Source organism: Ctenopharyngodon idella, chromosome 2 (assembly GCF_019924925.1).
Source record: "Ctenopharyngodon idella isolate HZGC_01 chromosome 2, HZGC01, whole genome shotgun sequence".
NCBI lineage: Eukaryota > Metazoa > Chordata > Actinopteri > Cypriniformes > Xenocyprididae > Ctenopharyngodon > Ctenopharyngodon idella.
In genome coordinates, this window is record NC_067221.1 from 2931589 (window position 1) to 2954615 (window position 23027).

General features: G+C 35.2%; 1 protein-coding gene across 1 annotated transcript in view; it reads right to left on the bottom strand.

Annotated features, from left to right (window-relative positions):
• Window positions 1–23027, bottom strand: part of LOC127522225 (uncharacterized) — an 884749-nt gene that overhangs the window by 71248 nt on the left and 790474 nt on the right. The window contains exons 85-91 of the mRNA XM_051911962.1: window positions 7569–7742; window positions 4417–4590; window positions 3964–4137; window positions 3201–3374; window positions 2754–2927; window positions 2226–2399; window positions 139–312 (exon numbers count right to left, since the gene is read on the bottom strand). Of these exons, the coding sequence (XP_051767922.1) occupies window positions 139–312; window positions 2226–2399; window positions 2754–2927; window positions 3201–3374; window positions 3964–4137; window positions 4417–4590; window positions 7569–7742 (1218 nt within the window). The remainder of the gene's footprint in view (window positions 1–138; window positions 313–2225; window positions 2400–2753; window positions 2928–3200; window positions 3375–3963; window positions 4138–4416; window positions 4591–7568; window positions 7743–23027) is intronic.

Genomic DNA, 23027 nt, shown 5'->3' on the forward strand with positions numbered 1-23027 from the left:
ACCTGCAGCATCTGATCTGATCTTGATCATTTTGATGCAACAAATTGTCCAGCTTATTGTATAACTAAAATGATATATTTGTTATGAATAATTAGCCTGCATATAACTAATTTTGTTAATTATTTCATCCCGTCTCACCTCAGTGTCTTTAGTTGACAGTTTGGATCCTGTAGTAAATCACTGAGCTCCTTCACTCCTGATTGTCCAGGATCATTTCCTGTGAGATCCAGCTCTATCAGGTGTGAAGGGTTTGATCTCAGAGCTGAAGCCAGAACTTTATAACCTTCTTCTGTTACACTGCAGTTAGAGAGTCTAGAACAGGAATGAAAACATTCAGATGATTAATCAGTTAAATCTGAACAACAGAAATCCTCAAAGTGAATTTTATTTTGTTCTTTGTACAAATGTATTGAAAGTTAGTTGTGAAAACTGACAACTGAATATGGAGGCAAACAAAAGACACAGAGAACTTTACAGTTTTTCTCAGTCGCTTTGGCACATTTCTCAGATCAGGACTGAAATTTTCAAAACTACTTGTTCAACCTCCACATCATCTAGTCACTTGTACATCATAAAAGCAGTTTCTCGTTCTTTTGAACAAATTGCAAATGCTTTGGTACATTCATGCAACTGATTATGTACAATTGTCTGCTATTTCCTACATTATCAATTGCTAATGTCATGTTGCTCAAAATGTATTATATGGTTCTCTGTTGAATAGTCTTACCCCTCAAAACATCTAGTCATTAGTTCATCGCACAAGTCATTAAATGCAAAATGGTTGACCTAGTTATCACAGTGTGTCAAGTATATTATTAGACTTCTGTAAATGTGTCCTGAATTGATGAATTTTGCAGGTGAATCCTGAATTTCACTAATGTATTCAGGGGAATGTAAAGCATTAGATCAACCAATGACCCAACCAGTTCTCTAAAGCAGCTAAAAGATGCATGTCATGAATCTTCAATTGGAAAGCATATATAGACAGAGCACAACACAAGAGTTACAATTTCTGATAATGGAAGAACATCATGGAAACAAACAAGATCAACAGCTGGAAAGAAGAAGAGGAGTAAGGATGTGTGGTAGAAGGGTAGAGAGGCAAAACAGAGGAAGAGGTAGATAAGGCAAAGGGCGTAGGCACGTTTCTAGTGAAATAAGGACCACTATTGTAAACAATGTTCTCAATCATGACCTTATACAATGGCTTATGAAGGTCTAAAGGTGCAGCTGAACGTTTGGAGAAAAACCTTTTCCTCAATCATTCAAGCATTTCATAGACATATCAGGTATGTATTTCAGCAATGTGCACTGCACACTAATGTGGTATGCATGCTATAATCTTAATATTACAGTAGCATTTTTACACTTACAGTAGCATTTTACACTTGCTTTACACATACAGTATAGTAGGCTAAATGAACTTTATACAGATACATACTATACACATGAACACATATATACAGTGTATGTATATAGTCTTGTCTTTTTTATCACAAGGACATTTTACAGTGATTTGTTGACAGACCAACAGTAAATACAAAACTGAATCCTGTCCAGTCTTTTGCAATCAATCTCCCATATACAGTAATGTGTCCATTTGTACTGTTAAAATTGATATATGCCATACAGACAAAGTGCAGTCTTGTGCAGTTTCAATCACTGTCATAAAAACTATAGCCATAGTTTACATCTGAAATATTCATCACTGTTATATTGACAACATGGCTAAGCATTTTGACTATCTTGTTCGAGAACAATGACACAAGGACTTGTCATTCTGACAGCACTGATATGTTCATTGACATAAATACTTGCTTTTGAAAGATGAACTTAAGGATTTTGAGCAAGTTACAGGCTTTTGCAGGTAATCCAATTTGTTGTGCTGTTTGTACAAATTGTTTCTAGAAATGAACATACTGTTTTGCAAATTGTAAGGATGATTCGAGAAATGTGCCAAAGCAACTGAGAAAAACTGTAATATGTTAGACATCAACATCCCTTTCAGTGTTTCAATTATCTAAAACTGTACAGCTGTGAAAGTCTTTGATCTGAATGATTCACAACATGAGAAAAATGAGAAAATTAAAGTTTGGGAATGACCTAATTAAAGTCCAGACTTCAACTCAGACTCATTGTGAGATATTGAGTATAAAGTGTTTTAGTTTAAACTGTTAAAGTGATTTTAAGCATTTTGATTCTTGTATGTGAAGAATGTTACTGACCTCAATCTCTCCAGTTTACAGTGTGAATCCTTCAGTACGTCACATAAGTGCTTCACTCCTGTGTTTCCTAGTTTATTCCAGTTCAGGTTCAGCTCTCTCAGGTGTGACGGGTTTGATTTCAGAGCTGAAGTAAGGATGACACACTGTTTCTCTGTAATACTGCATCTATACAGACTAAAGACAGAGAAATAACAATAGTTCACATCTATGATGATCATCTTATTGAAGAGCTTCAGCAGCATTTAGTTTCCAATAGTCTGTTTTGAAACCCAGTTACACTAGTTCTGTGTGCTGAAGATACGGTTTCTTCTCTTTCATTTTTAACTATTTATTTGATCTCTCTATTCTTTATTCTCTGTTCAAAAGGCAGATTTCTGCATATCTATTTAACTATATTTAAAAAAAATGTGACCAATAGGGAAAACCCAGAAAGTGCACTGCTATAAAGAATAAAACATAAGCTCTGCTGTCTTAAAATAAATAAACTTCAATCACACTGTAACTGCTGTACAGTATAATGATACTAACTCTAGTTTCTCCAGCTTGAATTGTGGGTTCATCAGTAGATCACTGAGGTTTTTCACTCCAGAGTCTCCTAGTTTATTCCAGCTCAGGTTCAGCTCTCTCAGGTGTGACGGGTTTGATTTCAGAGCTGAAGTCAGAGCAGAACAACCTTCATATGTCACATCACAGGAGCTTAACCTACATTAGAAAAAAGAGAGAGTGGAAAATAAGACAGAAGAAAACTATTTATTACCTAAAGTCACGTCATCTTCATAAGCAAATAAAACAGACAGAGGAAGAGAGATCTTCATCTTTATTTCACCAGATCACAAAATACTAAGATGAAACTGTTTGCACAAATATAATGTGAACTCAGACTCATTGTGAGATATTGAGTATAAAGTGTTTTAGTTTAAACTGTTAAAGTGATTTTAAGCATTTTGATTCTTGTATGTGAAGAATGTTACTGACCTCAATCTCTCCAGTTTACAGTGTGAATCCTTCAGTACGTCACATAAGTGCTTCACTCCTGTGTTTCCAAGTTTATTCCCGCTCAGGTTCAGCTCTCTCAGGTGTGACGGGTTTGATTTCAGAGCTGAAGTCAGGATGACACACTGTTCCTCTGTAATACTGCAAACACTCAGACTGAAGACAGAAAGAAAAAATGACTCAAATCCATGTTCAGTTCATGTGTGAGTTAAATGAATCATGAATAAATGTCATACAGTCACTAATAAACCAGCAAAAACATGGAAACTTAATGATATAAACAAACAAACCAAGACAGGAGCATTTGAGGATACTAGTTACAATCCAAGTCTGGATCCGTCCTCACTCCCAAAAATAAGTGAATTTATCACTCTAGATTAATATAAAATTGTGTTTTATCTCTCCTACATGTTAGATTTGTGATTAAAGACAGTGTTATTGTATTCTCCATCGTCGTGAGCTTCATTACAACCAGCCATTCATGACAGTTTGTTACACTGTTTTTTAGTCTGTTCTCACTTCTGTCTTGGTTCACAGCAAAGATTTGTCAGATTCCAGCATATGAAACAATTTTATGGCCACAAAGTTTAAAATGTTTCAAAGTTTAATGCTCTTTTTACTGATACACATAACTAATACCATTTCTGAATCTTTCTTCAGATGGAGATGCAGCGCTACACATAATGTGACTTGTGCCGTTGTCTTAAAATAAACTAAATGGTAAATACAGTATAATGATACTAACTGTAGTTTCTCCAGCTTGAATTGTGGGTTCATCAGTAGATCACTGAGGTTTTTCACTCCAGAGTCTCCTAGTTCATTCCTGTTCAGGTTCAGCTCTCTCAGGTGTGACGGGTTTGATTTCAGAGCTGAAGTCAGAGCAGAACAACCTTCATCTGTCATTTCACAGGAGCTTAACCTACATTAGAAAAAAGAGAGAGTGGAAAATAAGACAGAAGAAAACTATTTATTCCCTAAAGTCACGTCATCTGAAGAAATAAAAGCAAATAAAACAGACAGAGGAAGAGAGATCTTCATCTTTATTTCACCAGATCACAAAATACTAAGATGAAACTGTTTTCACAAATATAATGTGAACTCAGACTCACTGTGAGATATTGAGTATAAAGTGTTTTAGTTTAAACTGTTTAAGTGATTTTAATCATTTTGATTCTTGTATGTGAAGAATGTTACTGACCTCAATCTCTCCAGTTTACAGTGTGAATCCTTCAGTACGTCACATAAGTGCTTCACTCCTGTGTTTTCTAGTTTATTCCAGCTCAGGTTCAGCTCTCTCAGGTGTGACGGGTTTGATTTCAGAGCTGAAGTCAGGATGACACACTGTTTTTCTGTAATACTGCAAACACTCAGACTGAAGACAGAAAGAGAAAAGACAATGACTCAGATCTATAATGATCAACATGTTTAGCTTCATCCAGCAGACTTTTGCTGACAAATAAACAGGGATATCCAGGTGCAGGTAACATGGAGAAAGAAGACACATTAGCTATGTTTCCATCACCTTGTTTTTATGCACATTTTGAAGTACAGCGTCAGAAACGAGCGATGGAAACATCAAATTTCCGAAAAAAAGAGTCACAAAAGTTTTTACACTTGCTTGAGGTGATTTTTGACTTTTGCGAAAAAGAGTTTATGGGAATAATGGGAGATGGAAATGCATTTGCCTAATAAATTCTGACATAGCGAACATTAAACCCACATGACGAATCAGCTGTTTCCACTGATGGTGTTCTAACAGACTTCATGTTTGATTCTGTTAGGATAAATTAAAGGGTTATTTACCCAAAAATGAAAATTCTGTCATTAATTACTCACCCTCATGTAGGGGTGGTCCGATACTGATCCGATACTAAAATAATAATTAAAAAAAAAAAAAAAAAAAAAAACAGTGCTGAATTACCCAATAAACTGTATACCTCACTATGTGGAAGAGACTGGGATCATTCTTTTGTGAAAGAATCAGGCTTGACTTAAACATTATTTTCCTAACTTTTTAAAACAATATACAAACACTGTCAGGACACAGACGGAGGCAGGCTGGTATGTGATCAACAAGCTCTTTATTAGAAACAGAGGCACGGAAACTGGCAGACGGATGAAGCAGGTGAGAATAGCACACAAGCACGTTGAATAGTCACTTAGCTGAAGAAGTAAAGGGGTAAAGTCTCTTTGCAGGAAAGGATCCATGCAGGAAGATGAACAGACGATGGAAGACGGATGAAAGAAGATCTGGATTCTGACTTTTAGGCTGGAGACTCATAAGCCTCGTTCAGACTGTCAGTCCAAATCCGATTTTTGCGCATATCCGATTGAAATCCGATCAGATTTGACTCGAGTCTGAATGGCCAAAAATCACATGAAATGCGGTTTTTACAAATCCATTTCGAACTACATTCATAAGTGGTTTAAAAAACCTTTTCAAATCACATTTCTGGAAATCTGTTTCAGTCTGACCGCTCTGATCAGATTTTGTGTGGTTTATGTGACTTTCTCATGCCACGTAGAGCGCGGGGCACAAACTAATGCAGGGTTAGTTGTAACACACGTGGTTTAAATACTAGCATGAAGAAACTTAAGTGTATTTACTAGTTGCCATATCGACAATATATAGAGAAAAAATTGCGCCAAAATTCTGAAATCTTTGGAAGATATTACTGAACATTTATTTAACAATAGCAAAAGTAAATTTCTTACTTAAGCTAATTTTTCATCTATATGTTTTGTTTTTATTTAAAATTAGACAAATCTGATATTATTTTAATCTCCAATCTGTTGTTTAGCAGTTTGGGTAGTTCTTTAATGCTTCACCAACTATCAGAAGAAACTAACCAGGTTTAAATTCCAGTTGCGCAGAGAGGATTTGTTGTAACATTGCGTTACAATCTGCCCCGCAATTAGAACTACTATTCTATACAGTTACGATATAACTGGCATAATCAACTTTTATGAATTTCTGTTGATAAACTATGAAAAAAACGTGAATAAAGACTGAGAGGAAGAACCTGAACATCCAGAAAATATTATTTCAAGAAATGTTCAGCATTTGTACTGTCTCGTCTATTTGTCTGGTGTTCTGTGAGAGCTGTGAGTGGAGGGAGGGGAGTGTTTTGTTCAGTTCTGTGTTTTTCTGAATATCTGAATATGTTTCTTCATCTGTTTGCATGCATTGTTTTGACCAGTGCTGTACAGCTGTGTTCATTGTCAAACTACAAAACTATTTAAATTTGAATTTCTAAAAAAAAAAAAAATGCTATTATTTTATATGGAAAAAAAATAATTATCTTTAATTGACAAAATATTTTAGTTTGTCATGTATATTTTTTTAATTAAGTCAGATAAAATTTTTAGCTGTCATATGGTCATGTTACAACGTGCCCCATCACATGTTATAATGTGTCCCACCTATGGGGCATGTTGTCACACTTCACTTCCCTTCTTTCGGGGTAAATAAAGAAAAAAGTATACACTGTATTAATAAAAGAAAGCCACGTTTGTACCAGACATGTGTGAAATTAATGTGGAACAAAAGAAATTCCTTGAACCCTAAGTAGATTTACACAAACTGAGAAAGTCAAAAAGCACTACGTTTCTGCCGCTGCCTCAGAAGACGCAGTAGTCCAGCGTGTGGCAGTTACACAATGTCATGTTGTAAATAAGACAACATCTGTATTACAAACCCCTTCATCCTGCGGTTGTTGTTGTTGTTTATGGAGTATGCCTACCAACGCAAAATCATTGCCATAGGAACCAATGTAAATATTCCGGAAAATGAAAGAGCGGCATGGACACACAAATCAGATCTGAACAGTTGCAAAATATACAATGTGGTCGTCAATAATTTTAGATCAGATTCCAATCAGATACACAAATAATCGGATTTGGACTGACAGTCTGAACGTAGCCATAGACCTGCTGTGGAGAGATACAGTGAATCTGGACTTGATGGAAAACAATTGTGTTCAGAAAACAATTTGAATGAAAGATTTTGTAGAATTTTTAATGAGAAGTTTGCACAAAAACAAAATTGTGCATGTTAATTGTCAAGGTATACCATACTCCAGAATAGCACATATACTGACCCATAATGTCTGTTTGACCTGTAGCTTGAACCACAACTAAACTGTGTTGACGGTTATCATCATCATCATCATCATCATCATCATCATGTCGGAACCTGCAGCATCTGATCTGATCTTGATCATTTTGATGCAACAAATTGTCCAACTTATTGTATGACTAAAATGATATATTTGTAATGACTATTTAACCTGCATATTTTGTTAGCTTGCATTTTTTCTTAATTATGTTTATTATTTCATCCCGTCTCACCTCAGTGTCTTCAGTTGACAGTTTGGATCCTGTAGTAAATCACTGAGCTCCTTCACTCCTGATTGTCCAGGATCATTTCCTGTGAGATCCAGCTCTATCAGGTGTGAAGGGTTTGATCTCAGAGCTGAAGCCAGAGCTTTATAACCTTCTTCTGTTACACTGCAGTTAGAGAGTCTAGAACAGGAATGAAAACATTCAGCTGATTAATCAGTTAAACCTGAACAATAGAAATCCTCAGAGAGAATTTTATTTTGTCCTTTATATGAATGTATTGAAAGGTAGTTGCAGAAACTTACAACTGAATATGGAGACAAACAAGAGGAGAAAGAATGAAAGATAATCTCTGCGTATACTGATGAATTACAGCACAGATGTACACAATAATGTAAGAATTATGTTTTCTTTCGTCTCTGATAGACCACCATCTTCTCTTTAATTTAAAAAAATATACCCACGTTGTTACAAATAAATAAAAGGTATTTGTATTTTCCCCTAAATTTAAAACGAATCCTTAGTTTGTGGCTCATTACTATTAATGAAAACACATCAACAATAAAATAGTACAATGACAAATTCACTTTTGTCATTGTACTTTTGTTACCAAAATGAATAAGATGGATGATATGGTATACCCACATTGTAACAAATAAATACAATTTTTTTGGATTTTAAAACGAATGCTTAGTTCGTAGATCATTATTATTTTTTTATGAAAAACACAACAACAAAACAAAGACAAACTTGCTTATATTAAACAAAGAAATGCAATGTTTATTAACAAAAAGTTCTCATGTGCTTTTGCCTCTGAAAACATCCTGTCAGTCTTCGCACCTCACTCTTGTCATGTGGCTCTTGTGGATCAACTTACCTCAGTATCTCCAATTTACAGTTTAAATTCTTCAGTCCAGTGCAGAGCAGATTCACTCCTAAATCCTGCAGATTATTATTGTTCATGTTCAGCTCTTTCAGATTGGTATCTGATCCAAGAACTGCAGCCAGAGCTGAACAGCTTTTGTCTGTTAAATTACAATCATTTAACCTACAAGAGAAATAAATCACATCACAGAATTAGATGGAACACATACAATACATTTTCTACATACAATTATTAAATATATTTTCCATGATTATTTTTACATAAACAGCATATATACAGTAAAGAGGCTGAGCTAAAATATGAATACCCTTCAAAACTAGTATTTCCTGTAAAAATTTCTGGGTAAAATGAAGCATGTGAAAAATATGAAGAATGAAAAAAAATATTTGTGTTAAGATTTCTAGCTTTTTATAGCTGAGCCTGATTTCTCCAATGATTTTTTCTTTATTTCTTTCACCTGATGGAGTTTGGGTTCTTGCCACTGTTGCCTTTGGCTTGCTTTGTTGGGGACACTTAAAGGGGACCTATAATGCCCCTTTCACAAGATGTAATATAAGTCTCTGGTGTCCCCAGAATGTGTCTGTGAAGTTTCAGCTCAAAATACCCCACAGATCATTTATTATAACTTGTCAAATTTGCTCCTATTTGGGTGTGAGCAAAAACACGCCACTTTTTGTGTGTCACTTTAAATGCAAATGAGCTGCTGCTCCCGGTCCCCTTTACAGAAGAGGGCGGAGCTTTAACAGCTCACGCTTCGGTTGCTCAACAACAACATACCTGGAGAATCTCACGCAGTGAAAATGAGGATTGTCAGTAACGGTGTTCAGACTTACATTGTTCAAACCGGAGTCGACATTGATGGAGAGACTCAGGAAGACGTTACATCTTTTAGAATGCAACTGGACGTTTCTGAATGGTTAGTGGATAAATTTATGTAGTTGCTGTGGAGTTGATTCAACTCATCGACTAGTATGTGTCATGTTAATCTTTTGTGCAAATCCAGCATTGAATTGACCCTCGTTTGTGAAGCAGTCCGGTGTAAAATGACGGCATGTTAACAACACTCTACTACAACAACTCTTCCTCTTCTCTAAAGCAGCCCAACATGGCCTCACCCTCTTTGTTGCGTGTTCTTGGGGGCGGGGTTTATGTAAACTTTAGGGTTAGTGATGTCTGAAAAAAATGCCTCCATTCACATATATATGTCTTGTTGTTATGAAATCTTTAATGACTTAAGTAAAGCTAAAATTACTTAAATCTAAGAACCTAAGAAATTGTATTAGTTATTAAGTTAGTTATTATTATTAGTTATTTCAAGATTAACATTTACTGGATTAAAGCAATTTGGGTTTCCTTGATTATTCACAGTGCTCAACTGATGGCCGATGCTGATATCTTAGAGAGCAGGGTGACCAATGGGTGAAATATAATTAATTTAATGAAAGTAAAAACACATCCATAACAATTGCTGAAATTAAATGTATATTCATTTTACTTAATATTTACTAAATTAGAAATAAATGTTTTAATTTAAACTTGATAAAAAACTAATTTGTAATAAACCTTCTTAAAATGTGTACATCAAATATGATACAACTGACTTTTGATAAATGTTTATTTGTAAATCTCTCAATCAACTACATATTGCAGAACAAACAATTAAAACTACAGAACTACTCATGAAACTAAGCATTTAAAATATCAAATTATTGGGAGATACAGAGTACCAACTGATAATATAATTGTACTTTATTTAGCCTGTTATATAAAAGTCCCATTGTTTTATATCATAACCTTTCAGAATTTCATTTTATTTTTTGGCAATATAAATTAACATCTGTACCAAATAAAAAATTTTTTGCATCTGAATAAAATATTTATATATTTTTCCTTCCTTAAGTATGAGCCAATATATAATTTGAGTCATAAAAGTCTGGTGTATCATATGATACAAAACAAATATGCAAACATTTTTAAATCTTATATATTTTGTCTAAAGATTTGATAAACTGTCTCCATTAAAAAAATAGATTTTTTCACACTATTATTTCATATGTCAGGCTTTACTGGGTAAAGTCCCCAATACACTTCAAACGCAATCGAAGAACGAACTGATGTGACGGCATTGCGAACAAAATCAGGCCAAAACTAATATATAAAGTGTTATAATATAAACGTGACGTGACTTTGCTGGAGTGCCGAATTACAGAGCTTGTGCAAACAAATATATCCACAGATCCTTGCTAGTTTCTCAATTTTATTGTGTTTATTTTGTTACTGAGAGGAAAGCGCGCAACATTTGTACATATTCATTTAACCGTCACTCTCAGCAGTGTGGGTGGTGTCAGATGTTCAATTACAGTATATCGCTGCTCACGTATTTCGAACTTCGTTTTACCCCTAAACGAAGAACGAAAAAGAACTTTGCTTGTATATCAGGGCCTTTAAGTTAATTTTCATGATGGGGATTCACTATAGAATAATGTAGATAAATGCATTTTTTAAGATGAGAGCAAAACATGACAAAACATGTTAAATGACTTACAGAGCTCTTCTGGAGGTTTTGATGACTGCCGATAATCTAATGAGACACTCGTCTGATTTCTTGAATTTCTGAAGCTCAAACTCCTCCAGCTCTTCCTCTGATGTCAACAACACAAAGACCAAAGCAGACCACTGGGCAGGTGAAAGGTCACCAGATGAGAGACTTCCTTTGCTAAGGTGGGTCTGAATCTCCTTCACCAGAGTTTGGTCGTTCAATTCATTCAGACAGTAGAACAGATTGATGGATCTCTCTGCAGACAGATTACCTTCTAATTTCTGCTTGATGTACTGAACTATTTCCTTGTTGCTCTGCTCATTGCTGTCTTGCTGTGTCAAGAGACCCCGTAAGAGTCGTCGATTGGACTGGAGTGACAGACCGAGGAGGAAGCGAAGGAAGAGGTCCAGGTGTCCATTGTCACTCTCGAGCGCCTCGTCCACTGCAGTCTTGAGAAAATCAATCATGGTTTCATTTTTGTTTTCCTGTTCTGTAGACTCATGAACAAACACAATTTTCTTGTTGATGTCTAGAAACAGATGTGCATAAAGGGCTGCAATAAACTCTTGAATGCTCAAGTGAACAAAGCAGTACATGGTACCAAGAATGATCCCTGTTTCCTCCTTAAAGATCTGGGTACACATGCCTGAGTACACTGATGCCTTATAGACGTCAATACCACAGGCTTCCAGGTCTGTGTCATAGAAGATCACGTTGTTTCTTTCCAGTTGATGAAATGCCAGTTTCCCCAGTGAAAGGATGGCGTCTTTATCCCAGGAAACATCTGCTGCGTATTCTCCATCATATTTTCGGCGGCTCTGCTGGATCTGAAAGCGGAGAAAGTGTGTGTACATTTGTGTCAGAGTCTTGGGAGTGTCTTCAGTATTTGATTCCTGTAGTGTTTTAGAGATCTCATCAGCCTGATTGTTTTTCACATCATTATTTCTTTTCTCCTCCAGAATGTTCTGGAGAACAGTGGCTGAAATCCAGCAGAAGACTGGGATGTGGCACATGATAAAGAGACTCTTTGATTTTTTAACATGATCAATGATTGTGATGGCCTGATTCTGATCCGTGAATCTTTTTTTGAAGTACTCTTCCTTTTGAGCGTCACTGAATCCTCGTATCTCTGTCAGCCGGTCGATACAGTCAGGAGGAATCTTACTGGCAGCTGCTGGTCTGGTGGTGATCCAGATGAGAGCAGAAGGAAGCAGATTTCCCTTCATGAGGTTCGTTAGGAGAACATCCAGAGAGGCTGGTGAAGATACATCACACCACGTCTCATTACAATCAAACTTCAGAGGAAGGCGACATTCGTCCAATCCATCAAGGATGAACAGGACTTTGAATTGATTCCTTCTTGTAAGGTTCAGTCCTTTTGTCTCTGGGAAAAAATGAGTTATAAGGTCCATCAAACTTAGTTTTTCTTTCTCCTTTAAGTTCATCTCTCTGAATGGAAGAGGAAATATGAAACTGATATCTTGATTTTCTTTTCCTTCAGCCCAGTCCAGAACAAACTTTTGCACAGAGACTGATTTTCCGATGCCAGCGACTCCTTTTGTCAGTACAGTTCGGATCTCCTCGTCTTGTTCAGGAGCTTCAAACAAATTTGTGCATTTAACCTGAATCTCTTGAGATTCATGACGCCTGGAAGCAACTTCAATCTGTCTGACCTCATGTTCAGTATTGACCTGTTCACTGCCACCCTGAGTGATATAGAGATCTGTGTAGATGTTATTCAGAAGTATGGAGTCACCATGCTTCGCAATTCCTTCAAACACACATTGATACTTCTTCTTTAGGCCACATTTTAGCTGATGAATGAAGAGCAGCTCATCTAAACACAGGAACAAAAAATAGATAGTTTTAGTCTTCATTTAAAGTTTTATAGATAGTCTACATTAATAAGTGACAATCTGACAGATGGTCATGAGTCTCTGACCTTCTAGAGCATCAGCAGCTTCATCTTGCTTCATCTCTCTCAGGTAATGTAGTGTGAGATCAAGAGCTGCTGCTTTGATACTGCATCTATTCTCATTAAAGTCCTTCACAAAGTTTTGTTTGTTCTCATTTTCTAATATTTTCTTAAACTTTTCCAGCTCTTTCTTCAGAAATGTGATTATTTTGCTCTCAAGATCCTTCAAACAAAAGTAAGAAAAAAGACAGAATAACACAATTTAAACCAAATTGTACATCTACATTTGGTCAACACTATTTATTCAATAACTATAATACCACAAAAATGAAAAATCAAATTAAAACACTAACATGCTAACCAGCTGTTATTTTTCACAAATAGAAAAAAAAAGTGCTTTAAAAGGAATATTAAGTGATTAAGAGTAATTAAATTAAATTTCTTTGTTCAATAACAAATAATGTTTGTTCGGTATAAATATTAAACATTTATGAAAATGTGTTTTCCTACCTGGAAGATCCACAGGAGATTGTCTTTGAAATTCTTGTGGTTCCTGTGAGTCTGAACGTCTGAGTCTAATGTCTCATATTGAAGCCTGTAATCAAATAAATTAAATAAAATACTGATTTTCTAGACAAAATATTACAGAAAGCTAGAAAACAAAAACATTAGCCATGAAAACTTTGATAAATATTTGATCTAAAAATGTTTCATGATTGGTATTCACTGATACAACTTTTTAAACACAGTCAACGTGTGACCAAAAATTAGAAACATTAAATACCTTTTATTAGATGATGGTTTTTCCCCACTGAAGTCTGGTCCTCTTCCTTTTGACCGGTCACTCTTCAGAGACACAGAGCTGGACACATGTGATCCTGATCTTACACTAATGACACAAAGAACAGAGAGAAAAACACTTTAGTAAAGAAGATACTTTAGTCTCATTTGAAAAGGTTTAATGTTGCAATTAGTAATTAAATGCAGTATAGCTTTGCATTTGTCCATTTATGACTATGGTTGGATGGATGGATATTTACACGTTTAGTTGCATGATCTATTTTCCATAGTGAATTTATGCCTCCTTGTGGCTGCCTGTGTAATTGTGTTACTGGAATGAGTTTCATTGTGACTTATTGTCAATTAAATCACATATTCAAAGTTTTCTGCTTCACACATTTCTTATCACTGAACAGCTTATTTAGCACTTACTGGATGATGTAGTTGAATGTAGTTGATGATGTAGATGAACATTTTTATACATATTTTTAAGAAGAAATTACAATTATTTCACTCAATGTTTTGTGTTTTTATGAGGTAACTTGTTGCAACAGTCAGTAATAAAACAAGAATGAATTAAAACATTAGAAGCAGTAGCATAAATAAATAAAATAAAATAAAGATACAACATAAACAATGTATATTTTTTCAGGTAGGTCTAGCAGTAGTATTCAAGTAAAAATACCACAGAAATTGAATCATCAAATATATATAATATCTCTGCATAGTCATAACTGTATAAGTTAAATATAGATTAATCTTTATTAAAGCTTTTCTTTTGTTGTTTGGTTATCATTAATAATACAGGTAGCCAATAGCAGACAGCATCAGGTTTTAAAGGCTGCTGTCATTAAGACCTAATGGATGGAGACAATATGCTGTTACACATGCTGTTCACATTCACATAACCGACCCTGTGTAATAATCCATGAAAATCTGACACTCGTGAGAGGCGGCTATGTGTGTGTGCTTCGGTTGAGAGCGCACTGACTGAAGACCGTCTCTCAGAGAGCGCACGAGTACTTTATATTTTAAAATTGCTTGAATCTATAATAAATTGTCATGATATAAAACGGTGTGCACTAAAGTCTTTTATTGCACCGTATTGTGTAGTGCACCGTGCAGCTCGCTTGCAGAGCAAAGTCAATGTGGACACTATGGATGTGAAGCCATTTGTGCATTTAGAGAGAGAGAAAGAAAACGTGGTACCGCTGAATCACTCACACCGTTTGTGAAATTACATCTCAGAGTTTTAAAATCACTGATTTGCTCTGATTCAACCTACATGCTATAGTGCATAAATGTTTGGTACCATCAATACTTAGGGTATGGGATGTAATTTTAAATGTTAAAACTCAAAGAAAATATTTATAAAAAAAAAGTTCAATCACATACACCACTGTGGACAAATAATGCAACACTATAATGTAAACACACAAAATACCTTTTATCAGATGATGGTTTTTCCTCACTGAAGTCTGGTCCTCTTCCTTTTGACCGATCACTCTTCAGAGACACAGAGCTGGACACATGTGATCCTGATCTTACACTAATGACACAAAGAACAGAGAGAAAAACACTTTAGTAAAGGAGGTTCAACTGTGTCTGAAACACATCCGTGTCTTTATCTAATCCTCCACAGAAATGCACACACTCACACAATTTATAGTTTTATAGTTATCAATCATTTTATTTTACTGGCTCACATTAGTTTAATGATTTCTTTAATGTACATGAGTGAGATTAAATATGTTGATGATTTAAAAAATACTTGACTCTGATTTAAGAGAACATGTCAAGTTTTTGTTTATTGACAGAAATGGAGAGCAGAAATGTGTGTGTGACACAGTTTTGTTAGCATACTTCAATTAAATTAAGTGTATAGTTGTTTCCTAATGTCTGTCAATAATTTTATGATCTAAAAACCAAAGTCATGTACTTGGATTAATTCAGTGTGGTCGCGTCTAGAAGGAAATTAACAAATTATTAACTGTGATATTGACTATAGAGTCCTGTGACAAACAAGGTTTTATAGACAATGTCAGAGTTAATTTAAGAAGTTCAAAATTGAAGAAATATAAAACAATGATTAAAGTTTTGTTATTCACAGGAAAAAACAAACTCCAGTAGAGTTTAAAATGATAGTGTGAAACAGACGCGTCTTACCTGTGTTTCTCTGAGAGACTCATCTTAGAGAGAGAGTCCTTTCCTCGCTCCTCTGATCAGCACTGGTTTGAGAAAACAATCAATCGTTCAGCAGGACCTGGAAATGACAAGATTTTACAGAGATGAAGAACATGGCAGTTACTGAAGAAAATAATGAAGAATGATGAGTTAGAAACAACAGCAAAAACAATGAATAAAATAAAGTGAGTTACAAATATATTGTCATGTAAAATAACTGAATGGTCTTAATAATTTCTGATTGTTTAATGAGTTTAACTGACTCATGACTCTAAATATGAATTCAATGGAAAACAGAAATTTACACTGTTTAAACCTAATTTGTTTTATTCTCTATTGCAGTTTAATATCATTTCAATCATATTTTCACAATCTTTAATTGCTGAATTGTTTGTCATTTAATCATTACTTCAAGTTCACAATGATGGTTGAATTCATTACTTTCAAATGATCCTAAAATAATTGATTTAGTAAAAGTAACCTGAATTATAATGGTCACACTGTATAACTACTAATCATAATTGCTATAATGAACTGAAATATTAAATTTAATAATAACAGATTTGTGTTCTTTGACAAAAATAATAATAATAAACACATTCACGTTAGGCTTCATCTACATGTCTACTGTAAATGTCTGGTTCAAAAATACTTTCGATTTCGCGTCACAAAATCAACAGCCTAAAACAGAAGAGAAAATGGGAGAAAACCTTCAGAAACCTTTAGAAAATTCGATAACTCTTTCTCAGTAACCCTTTCTTCATGTTTTAGCATCCGTGGCTTTCAAAAGATTGTAATTTCTGGAAGATTCTTCGTCTGTTCGGAGTATCAACAGGTGATATGGATCATCTGGAGGTCATATACGGACATGCGCGTGCACGCAGATGTTTACCTGGATTTCCAGCAGATGTTAGACTGCGACAGATTCGACACATGTGATATTTCACGGATCATAGATTAAAAACGTATGTTTCACCAATTGTATACACTGGTATGCATAATAAAGCGTTTTGATTTCTCAGTGTCTGTTCCTGCGTATTTGATGCTTTCTTCTTCTTCTTCTTCTTCTTCTTCTTCTTTTTTTTTTTTTTTTTTTTGATGCCGTTTCAAGGAACTTCACCATACTGTCCTGTCACGATCACAAACCACGCCCATGTTAACATGGAACATTCAGTTTCAATAAAAGTCTTTTATTTCAGTGGATGATCAGACTTGTCAGCACACTTAAGTAAAACTGTATTTTCTTTTCAACATAGTGAATCATATTGTGTCTGTAGTGTGTTGTCATGTCTTCTAATCACAGAAACCAACAGATATAGTTAAGATAGAAGTAAAAAAAAAAAAAAAAAGAAAAAAAAGTTTTATTATGCAATAACAACAAATACACGACAAACAGCAACAAACAATATTTAACAACACTAAACAGAACAAAGATGAGGGTCACAAAAAAGAAAAGAAAAAAAAAAGCATATTAAATTAGGCCAAATGTATTACACCGTAACAGAGTCTTACATGCAATATAATTTTTAGAATTTCTTAAAGAGTTTAGATCTAAATCAAAATCTTTCTTAAAAATAGTTTTCTTAGAGAATTTGCATTTGTAAATATATAAAATTTGGCAAGAAAGAAAAGTAAATTAAGTACAAAATTAAAATGAGAATGGTCTAAATTCAGAGACAGACCAAAAAACACATTTTTTGGGCTTATACAGAAGTTAGACTATAGATATCTTTTAACAAAGTTTGAAAAATCAACCCAAAATTCTTCACAATACACACAGTCCCAAAACAAATGGTTAATCATCTCTTCAAAATGATGACAAAAAGAGCACAAGGGGGAAATATTATTATTAAATTTAGCTAGTTTATAATTAACTGGGTAGCAGTTGTGTAATAATTTTAATAGAGCCTTCAACAGCTTTAATAGATAAAAGATATTTTTGCCGAAGAAGCCAAAAATCTTCACAAATTATATCATTAAATTTGTTATTCCAAAAGCTTACACAAGCAGGTAAACAGATCTGATTTCTGTTAAGAATTGAGCGATTTTTTTTGTTTGACAAACTGCTGAGAAGACATTGATCAACAAATAGATTTGTGCTGTCAAAAATAGGAGGAGAGCATAAAGGACCTTAAGGGACAGAACTGACTAAACAGTTTGTGTCGAAACAGTTTCTGATTCGACACAATCAGGAACTGCACCAAAAACAATGGCATCTCTTGGGGAGACTGGGAAAGATTGTTCATTTTGGTTGTTCCAGATAAAATAGCTATGCAGAGAAAATTATAATTATATATTAGGGACCAGCATATTAAAGCCTGTTTATGAAAACTAGAAAGAGTTAAAGGTGTTTTAGAGATGTCATAGCTGCAGCGCAACAAAAAATGCAGACCTCCAACTGAACTGAAAATATGATTTGGGATAATATTCCAAAAAGACGTGGGGTTGTTCAAAAAAGACTTTATCCATTTAATCTTGAAAGAATTATTAAGAGTGGAAACGTCCACTAACTTGAAACCACCCATTGCCCGATCAGCTATCATAACACTCTTTTTAATTAAGTGACTTTTAGATTTCCAAACAAAGTCTACTATAATTTTGTCCAGCATTCCACAAATCTCCACAGAAACATCCAGAGCCATCGCGGGATAAATAACCCGATCTGCTTTAGAGAGCAACACTCCACCTGTTATAGATAAATCACGCTGTAACCAAGAGTTCAGTTTACGTTGGACAGCATGAATAAGAGGTACAAAGTGAAGTTTTGATCTTTCTTTCTGATCTTTACAAATAATTATAACAGTATTTAACTTCAGATTTAACTGGAATGTCACAAATTTTAACATCAGTCGAATGTTTGATAGATAATAGTTCACATTTGTGAATATTAAGAACTAAACCAGAAGCAAAAAAAAAGAGATTAATTATATTTAAGGCTAAAGAAACTTGATCTTTATTTTTCAAAAACAGAGTTGTGTCGTCAACCAGATAAAGTTAAATTAGCAGTAGGCATGCAAAGTCCTTTACGTTTTTATTAACAAGTCGTAATTGATTTGTAGGCTACATATAATCGTATTAATTGGTCTATTCTCTCATATAAAAACATAGAAGTACTTTGGCTTATTTTACTCTGTCCACGTCTGCTCTTAGACTGCATCCAAAATCATACTCTCTTCAGTAGGTACTTATTTTAAATGAGTAATTACAGAAAGTATGATATAGTATGAGATGTGTGTATGAATGTAATCTGGATGTACTACAATCGCCACACTGTCGAATTGGGCTGCCAATTTCACATAGTTTGTGCTGCTGTTTAATAATCATTTGAAACGTAGCAAACTGGCAGATCCAGTAGTAATGAATATTTATGTTGAACTCTGCCATGGAAACTAGCATGTACAAACCTTAATTAAACAATTTAATTATCAATTAAAAAGGAATTTATAGCTGTATGATATTATGCTGGACCAGCGCGGTTTGGAAAATGAATGAGTGATTGATTCAGCTGCGGGCACGTGCCTCACAGTGCATTATGGGTATTCTCGGTTGTAAACTCGTTATTGCGGTGCATTGTGGGATTGAATGAGTGAACTCAACATCGTTCACTATGGTTTCGGACACCACTACAAATGTCTATCCCCTCAAATAGTGCCCTATTTAAGGGTATAGGGAGCGATTTCAGACACAGCCACTCACTTCAGAATCTCGCCGGAAGTAGTAGGTCATCCGGGTACTTTTTGCCTACTCTTTTAGGAGTACTGTGAATTCAGACAAACTTTTTTTGTCACATACTGTTTTTCGCCTACTATATAGTAAGGAAGTATATGGTTTCGGATGCAGCCCTAGTGATGGGAGAATTAACTAACTTTTCAAAGCTTCGAATCAACTGAAATCAAGTGACTTTGGCAGTTTGATACTCTGAACCACTGATTCAAAACAAAAGATTCATAAAGGTTTCGAAGCTTCATAAAGTAGTGTTTCGAAATCTCCCATCACTACTCTTAGCTGAAAAGTAAGGTGGATATGAAGGTAAATATCTCATGCACTGTTAGATTCTGCTCTGTGTGAAAGTATTCTATCCTGTTGTTTTTGTTCTAGTTGAATGAAGCTAAGATTTTTGTGGGTTTTGATGAAACTCAACCTTGAAGAGGGAAGAATGCTTGTTCTTTTAATGTTGTGATTGCAGGGCTTGTTTGGTATTATGCAGGTGTGTGACTTTACCAATGGACTCCAGGAATGTTTCTTCCTGGATTTATGACCGATTTGAAATCAACATTTTGCATTTGCTTAGGAATTATAAGAGCACAATGTTTCAGATATTGTTTTATTTTTTTCTAAATGATTCAAATAGCTCAACAGAACTACTTGCACTTGATCTTCAGTAAATTCTCTGAGTTCATGACTCCAGCTTTTCATTTGACCTACTACACACTGATCTCTAACCAGACCACTTGTGTTCCTGACAGTTGAAAACATGTGCAGGATTCAAAGCCAAACTCTTTATTATGTATGATGAACACAGGATGGTATTTTTTCCACAATTTGTGTATCACATATGGCATGTTTATATTTTCAGTGAGACATAATTAAGTGTTTTACAAATGTTTAACAATTAAAAATGAACCATGCTGTAGGATCTTTCTTACTGACGTTTTTTCCAGCTTCCATACGGTCTTTTGTATTAAAGTCCTGTGAAAACCACTCAGTGGCAACCACAACTTTTCATGACTGAAATAAGCAGAACATGTTATCATACAGTGATGATGAATAATTACAAATATGACTAATATTCTAAAAGACAGTATACATCACTAACATCACTATCAGTCTGTCAGTTTTATCAGATAAAATTAAAAGTTGTGGGTCTCTTTATACATAATATAAATTTGAATTATGCTAGTTAATTTCATTTGAGTGGTACCAACCTCATTAACATATTCTCTTTCCTACCTAATTCATCACATTGTGTGCTATCAATGATTTTGCCTGCTAATAAATAGGAACAGATGAAAAGGTCTATAAATTCAGTGTCATCACTGGCATCACTGTTACTAAGCCATCCTGCCAAGGCAAATAGATCCAAGTAAATCAAATCAAATCAAACTTTTTTAGGATAACCAATATCCAGCACCATTATATAAAGAGACAATGTGAAAATTTCACACTGAAGGGTAATGGTGAGTTAAGTTGTTTCACATCACAAAAAGGAAATACAATCGTGAGCTTTATTTACTAATATAACATGATTCCATCAGATGGAGAACTGCATTACATCAGAAGAAAAAGACGAGAGTCAGCGTTTGACTGAAGTTGTCCTTTCACCTGAGGAGGAACACAATATCTTTGAGGAATTCCACACAGATCCTCTTGGAGGACACTGAGGAAACTTACATGCCATTATCCCTAGATTTTAATGGCCTGGCATGGAGCAGGACATCCGCAAGTGGGTAAGTTCATTGTTAAACATGCCATATTAGATGTTGTTGTTGTTTACAATATTACATTAAAATGCTCTTGACCCACTTCTCTTCTTTCAGACAGCTCAGTGTCAGACCAGAAAAAAATCAATAAAGGAGAAAGTATGTTATATTAACATACTTTTAAGATGTTATAGCCTTAGTCCTGAATATTTAAAACACAGATTCCCATTTCAGGACACAGTACCACTGGAATTAATTGGGATGGATCTTGTAGGCAAGCTGAGTGAAAATGGCCACCAGTATATGTGTGTTATGGTGGACTATTTTACCAAGTGGTCTAAAGCCTATCCTCTCAAATACAAATTTGGAGCACCAAAGTGACTTTTAACAGATTAGGGAAGAGAGTTTGTAAACAGGGTTATTTAAAAACAAATCAAGTTAAAATAAATTGATATAACGACATGAAAATGCATTTTTTTTTCTCCCAAAGGTCAATTTTAGCCTGTGTGAGAAACTGGGCATCACCAGGAGTCTCTGTTCTCCGTACCATCCCCAGTCTAATGGCCTTGTTGAGCAAATGAATGGCACGATTCAAATGTATTTTAAATATGAACAGACACATGTTCAGTACTTTTTGAAAAGTTCATGATTTTCTTTTTAATGATAAATGTTCAGAAGCCTGAAAAAAATGGTCAAAGAAAACCCTTCACTATGGCACCTGCATCTGAACGCTACAATGTTCACATCAAAAAACAAATAACAAAAATAAAGTTTTCCTCATATTGTTTGATTTTTGGGAGAGAGGCAGTGTCCATGTGAGGTACTGAAGGATTAGGTTAGTGACTTGCGTACTTTGTTTTTGTAATGACACTTGATCTTGAAAGATGCAAATAATTATTGTGAATGTTTTACTTCGATCTTTCATGGAAAAGAAAGATCCTTGCAATGAAGCAAAAATATAAACAACTACATCATGTTGATATGCTATATTTTTATTATAAAACTCTTACGACAAACATGTCATGAAAGGCAGCAGACTCCGCACGCAGTGGAACCAAGATGGCCGCAGGTGGGGTCATAGCTCTTTTACTATACACTGTTTGTTGGTTTCCTACCATCTAAAGTTGATTTAGACCTCAAATATGCTGGCAACAGGCAGCAGTATTTATAAACAAACAACCAACGAGGCTAAGCCAAGTATTGGCTATGGAAAACACCTTCTGGCTATGACTTTTATTTATCCTTCTTTATATAAACAAATACAGAAAAAAACCAAGACAACTTCACACTTACAATGGACTAATGCACTGATCATCACAATCTGTTTGATATTGTCTGGAGACATACATCCATGCCCAGAACCGCACCACGTTACACCGGAGGAGAGGCCTGTGGAAGAGCGCACTACTACAGTCCTTCAGGTATTCACATTGTATGATGCATTTCAGTGTAGTCCTGAACATTCTAACCTTTCCTGTCCATCGTCTTCGCTTGGTGCTGCTGTGGATGGGACGCTGTGCTGGTACTGTGGCGGGGGTGGTGGATCAGCGTGCACTGGTTTCTCGGAGTGATGGCTTCGCGGGGACGTCGGGTGGATCGAGTGTTTCGTCTGGGCATGGGGTGCGTGCTGGGCTGGCTAGACCTCGGGGTTCTGTGACCACTTCAAAGGCGGGCGCTTCACGCGTCCCCATAGTGATGCAGAATGTGAACAGGAAACAGCTAAATCCAGGGATTGCAAAGAATA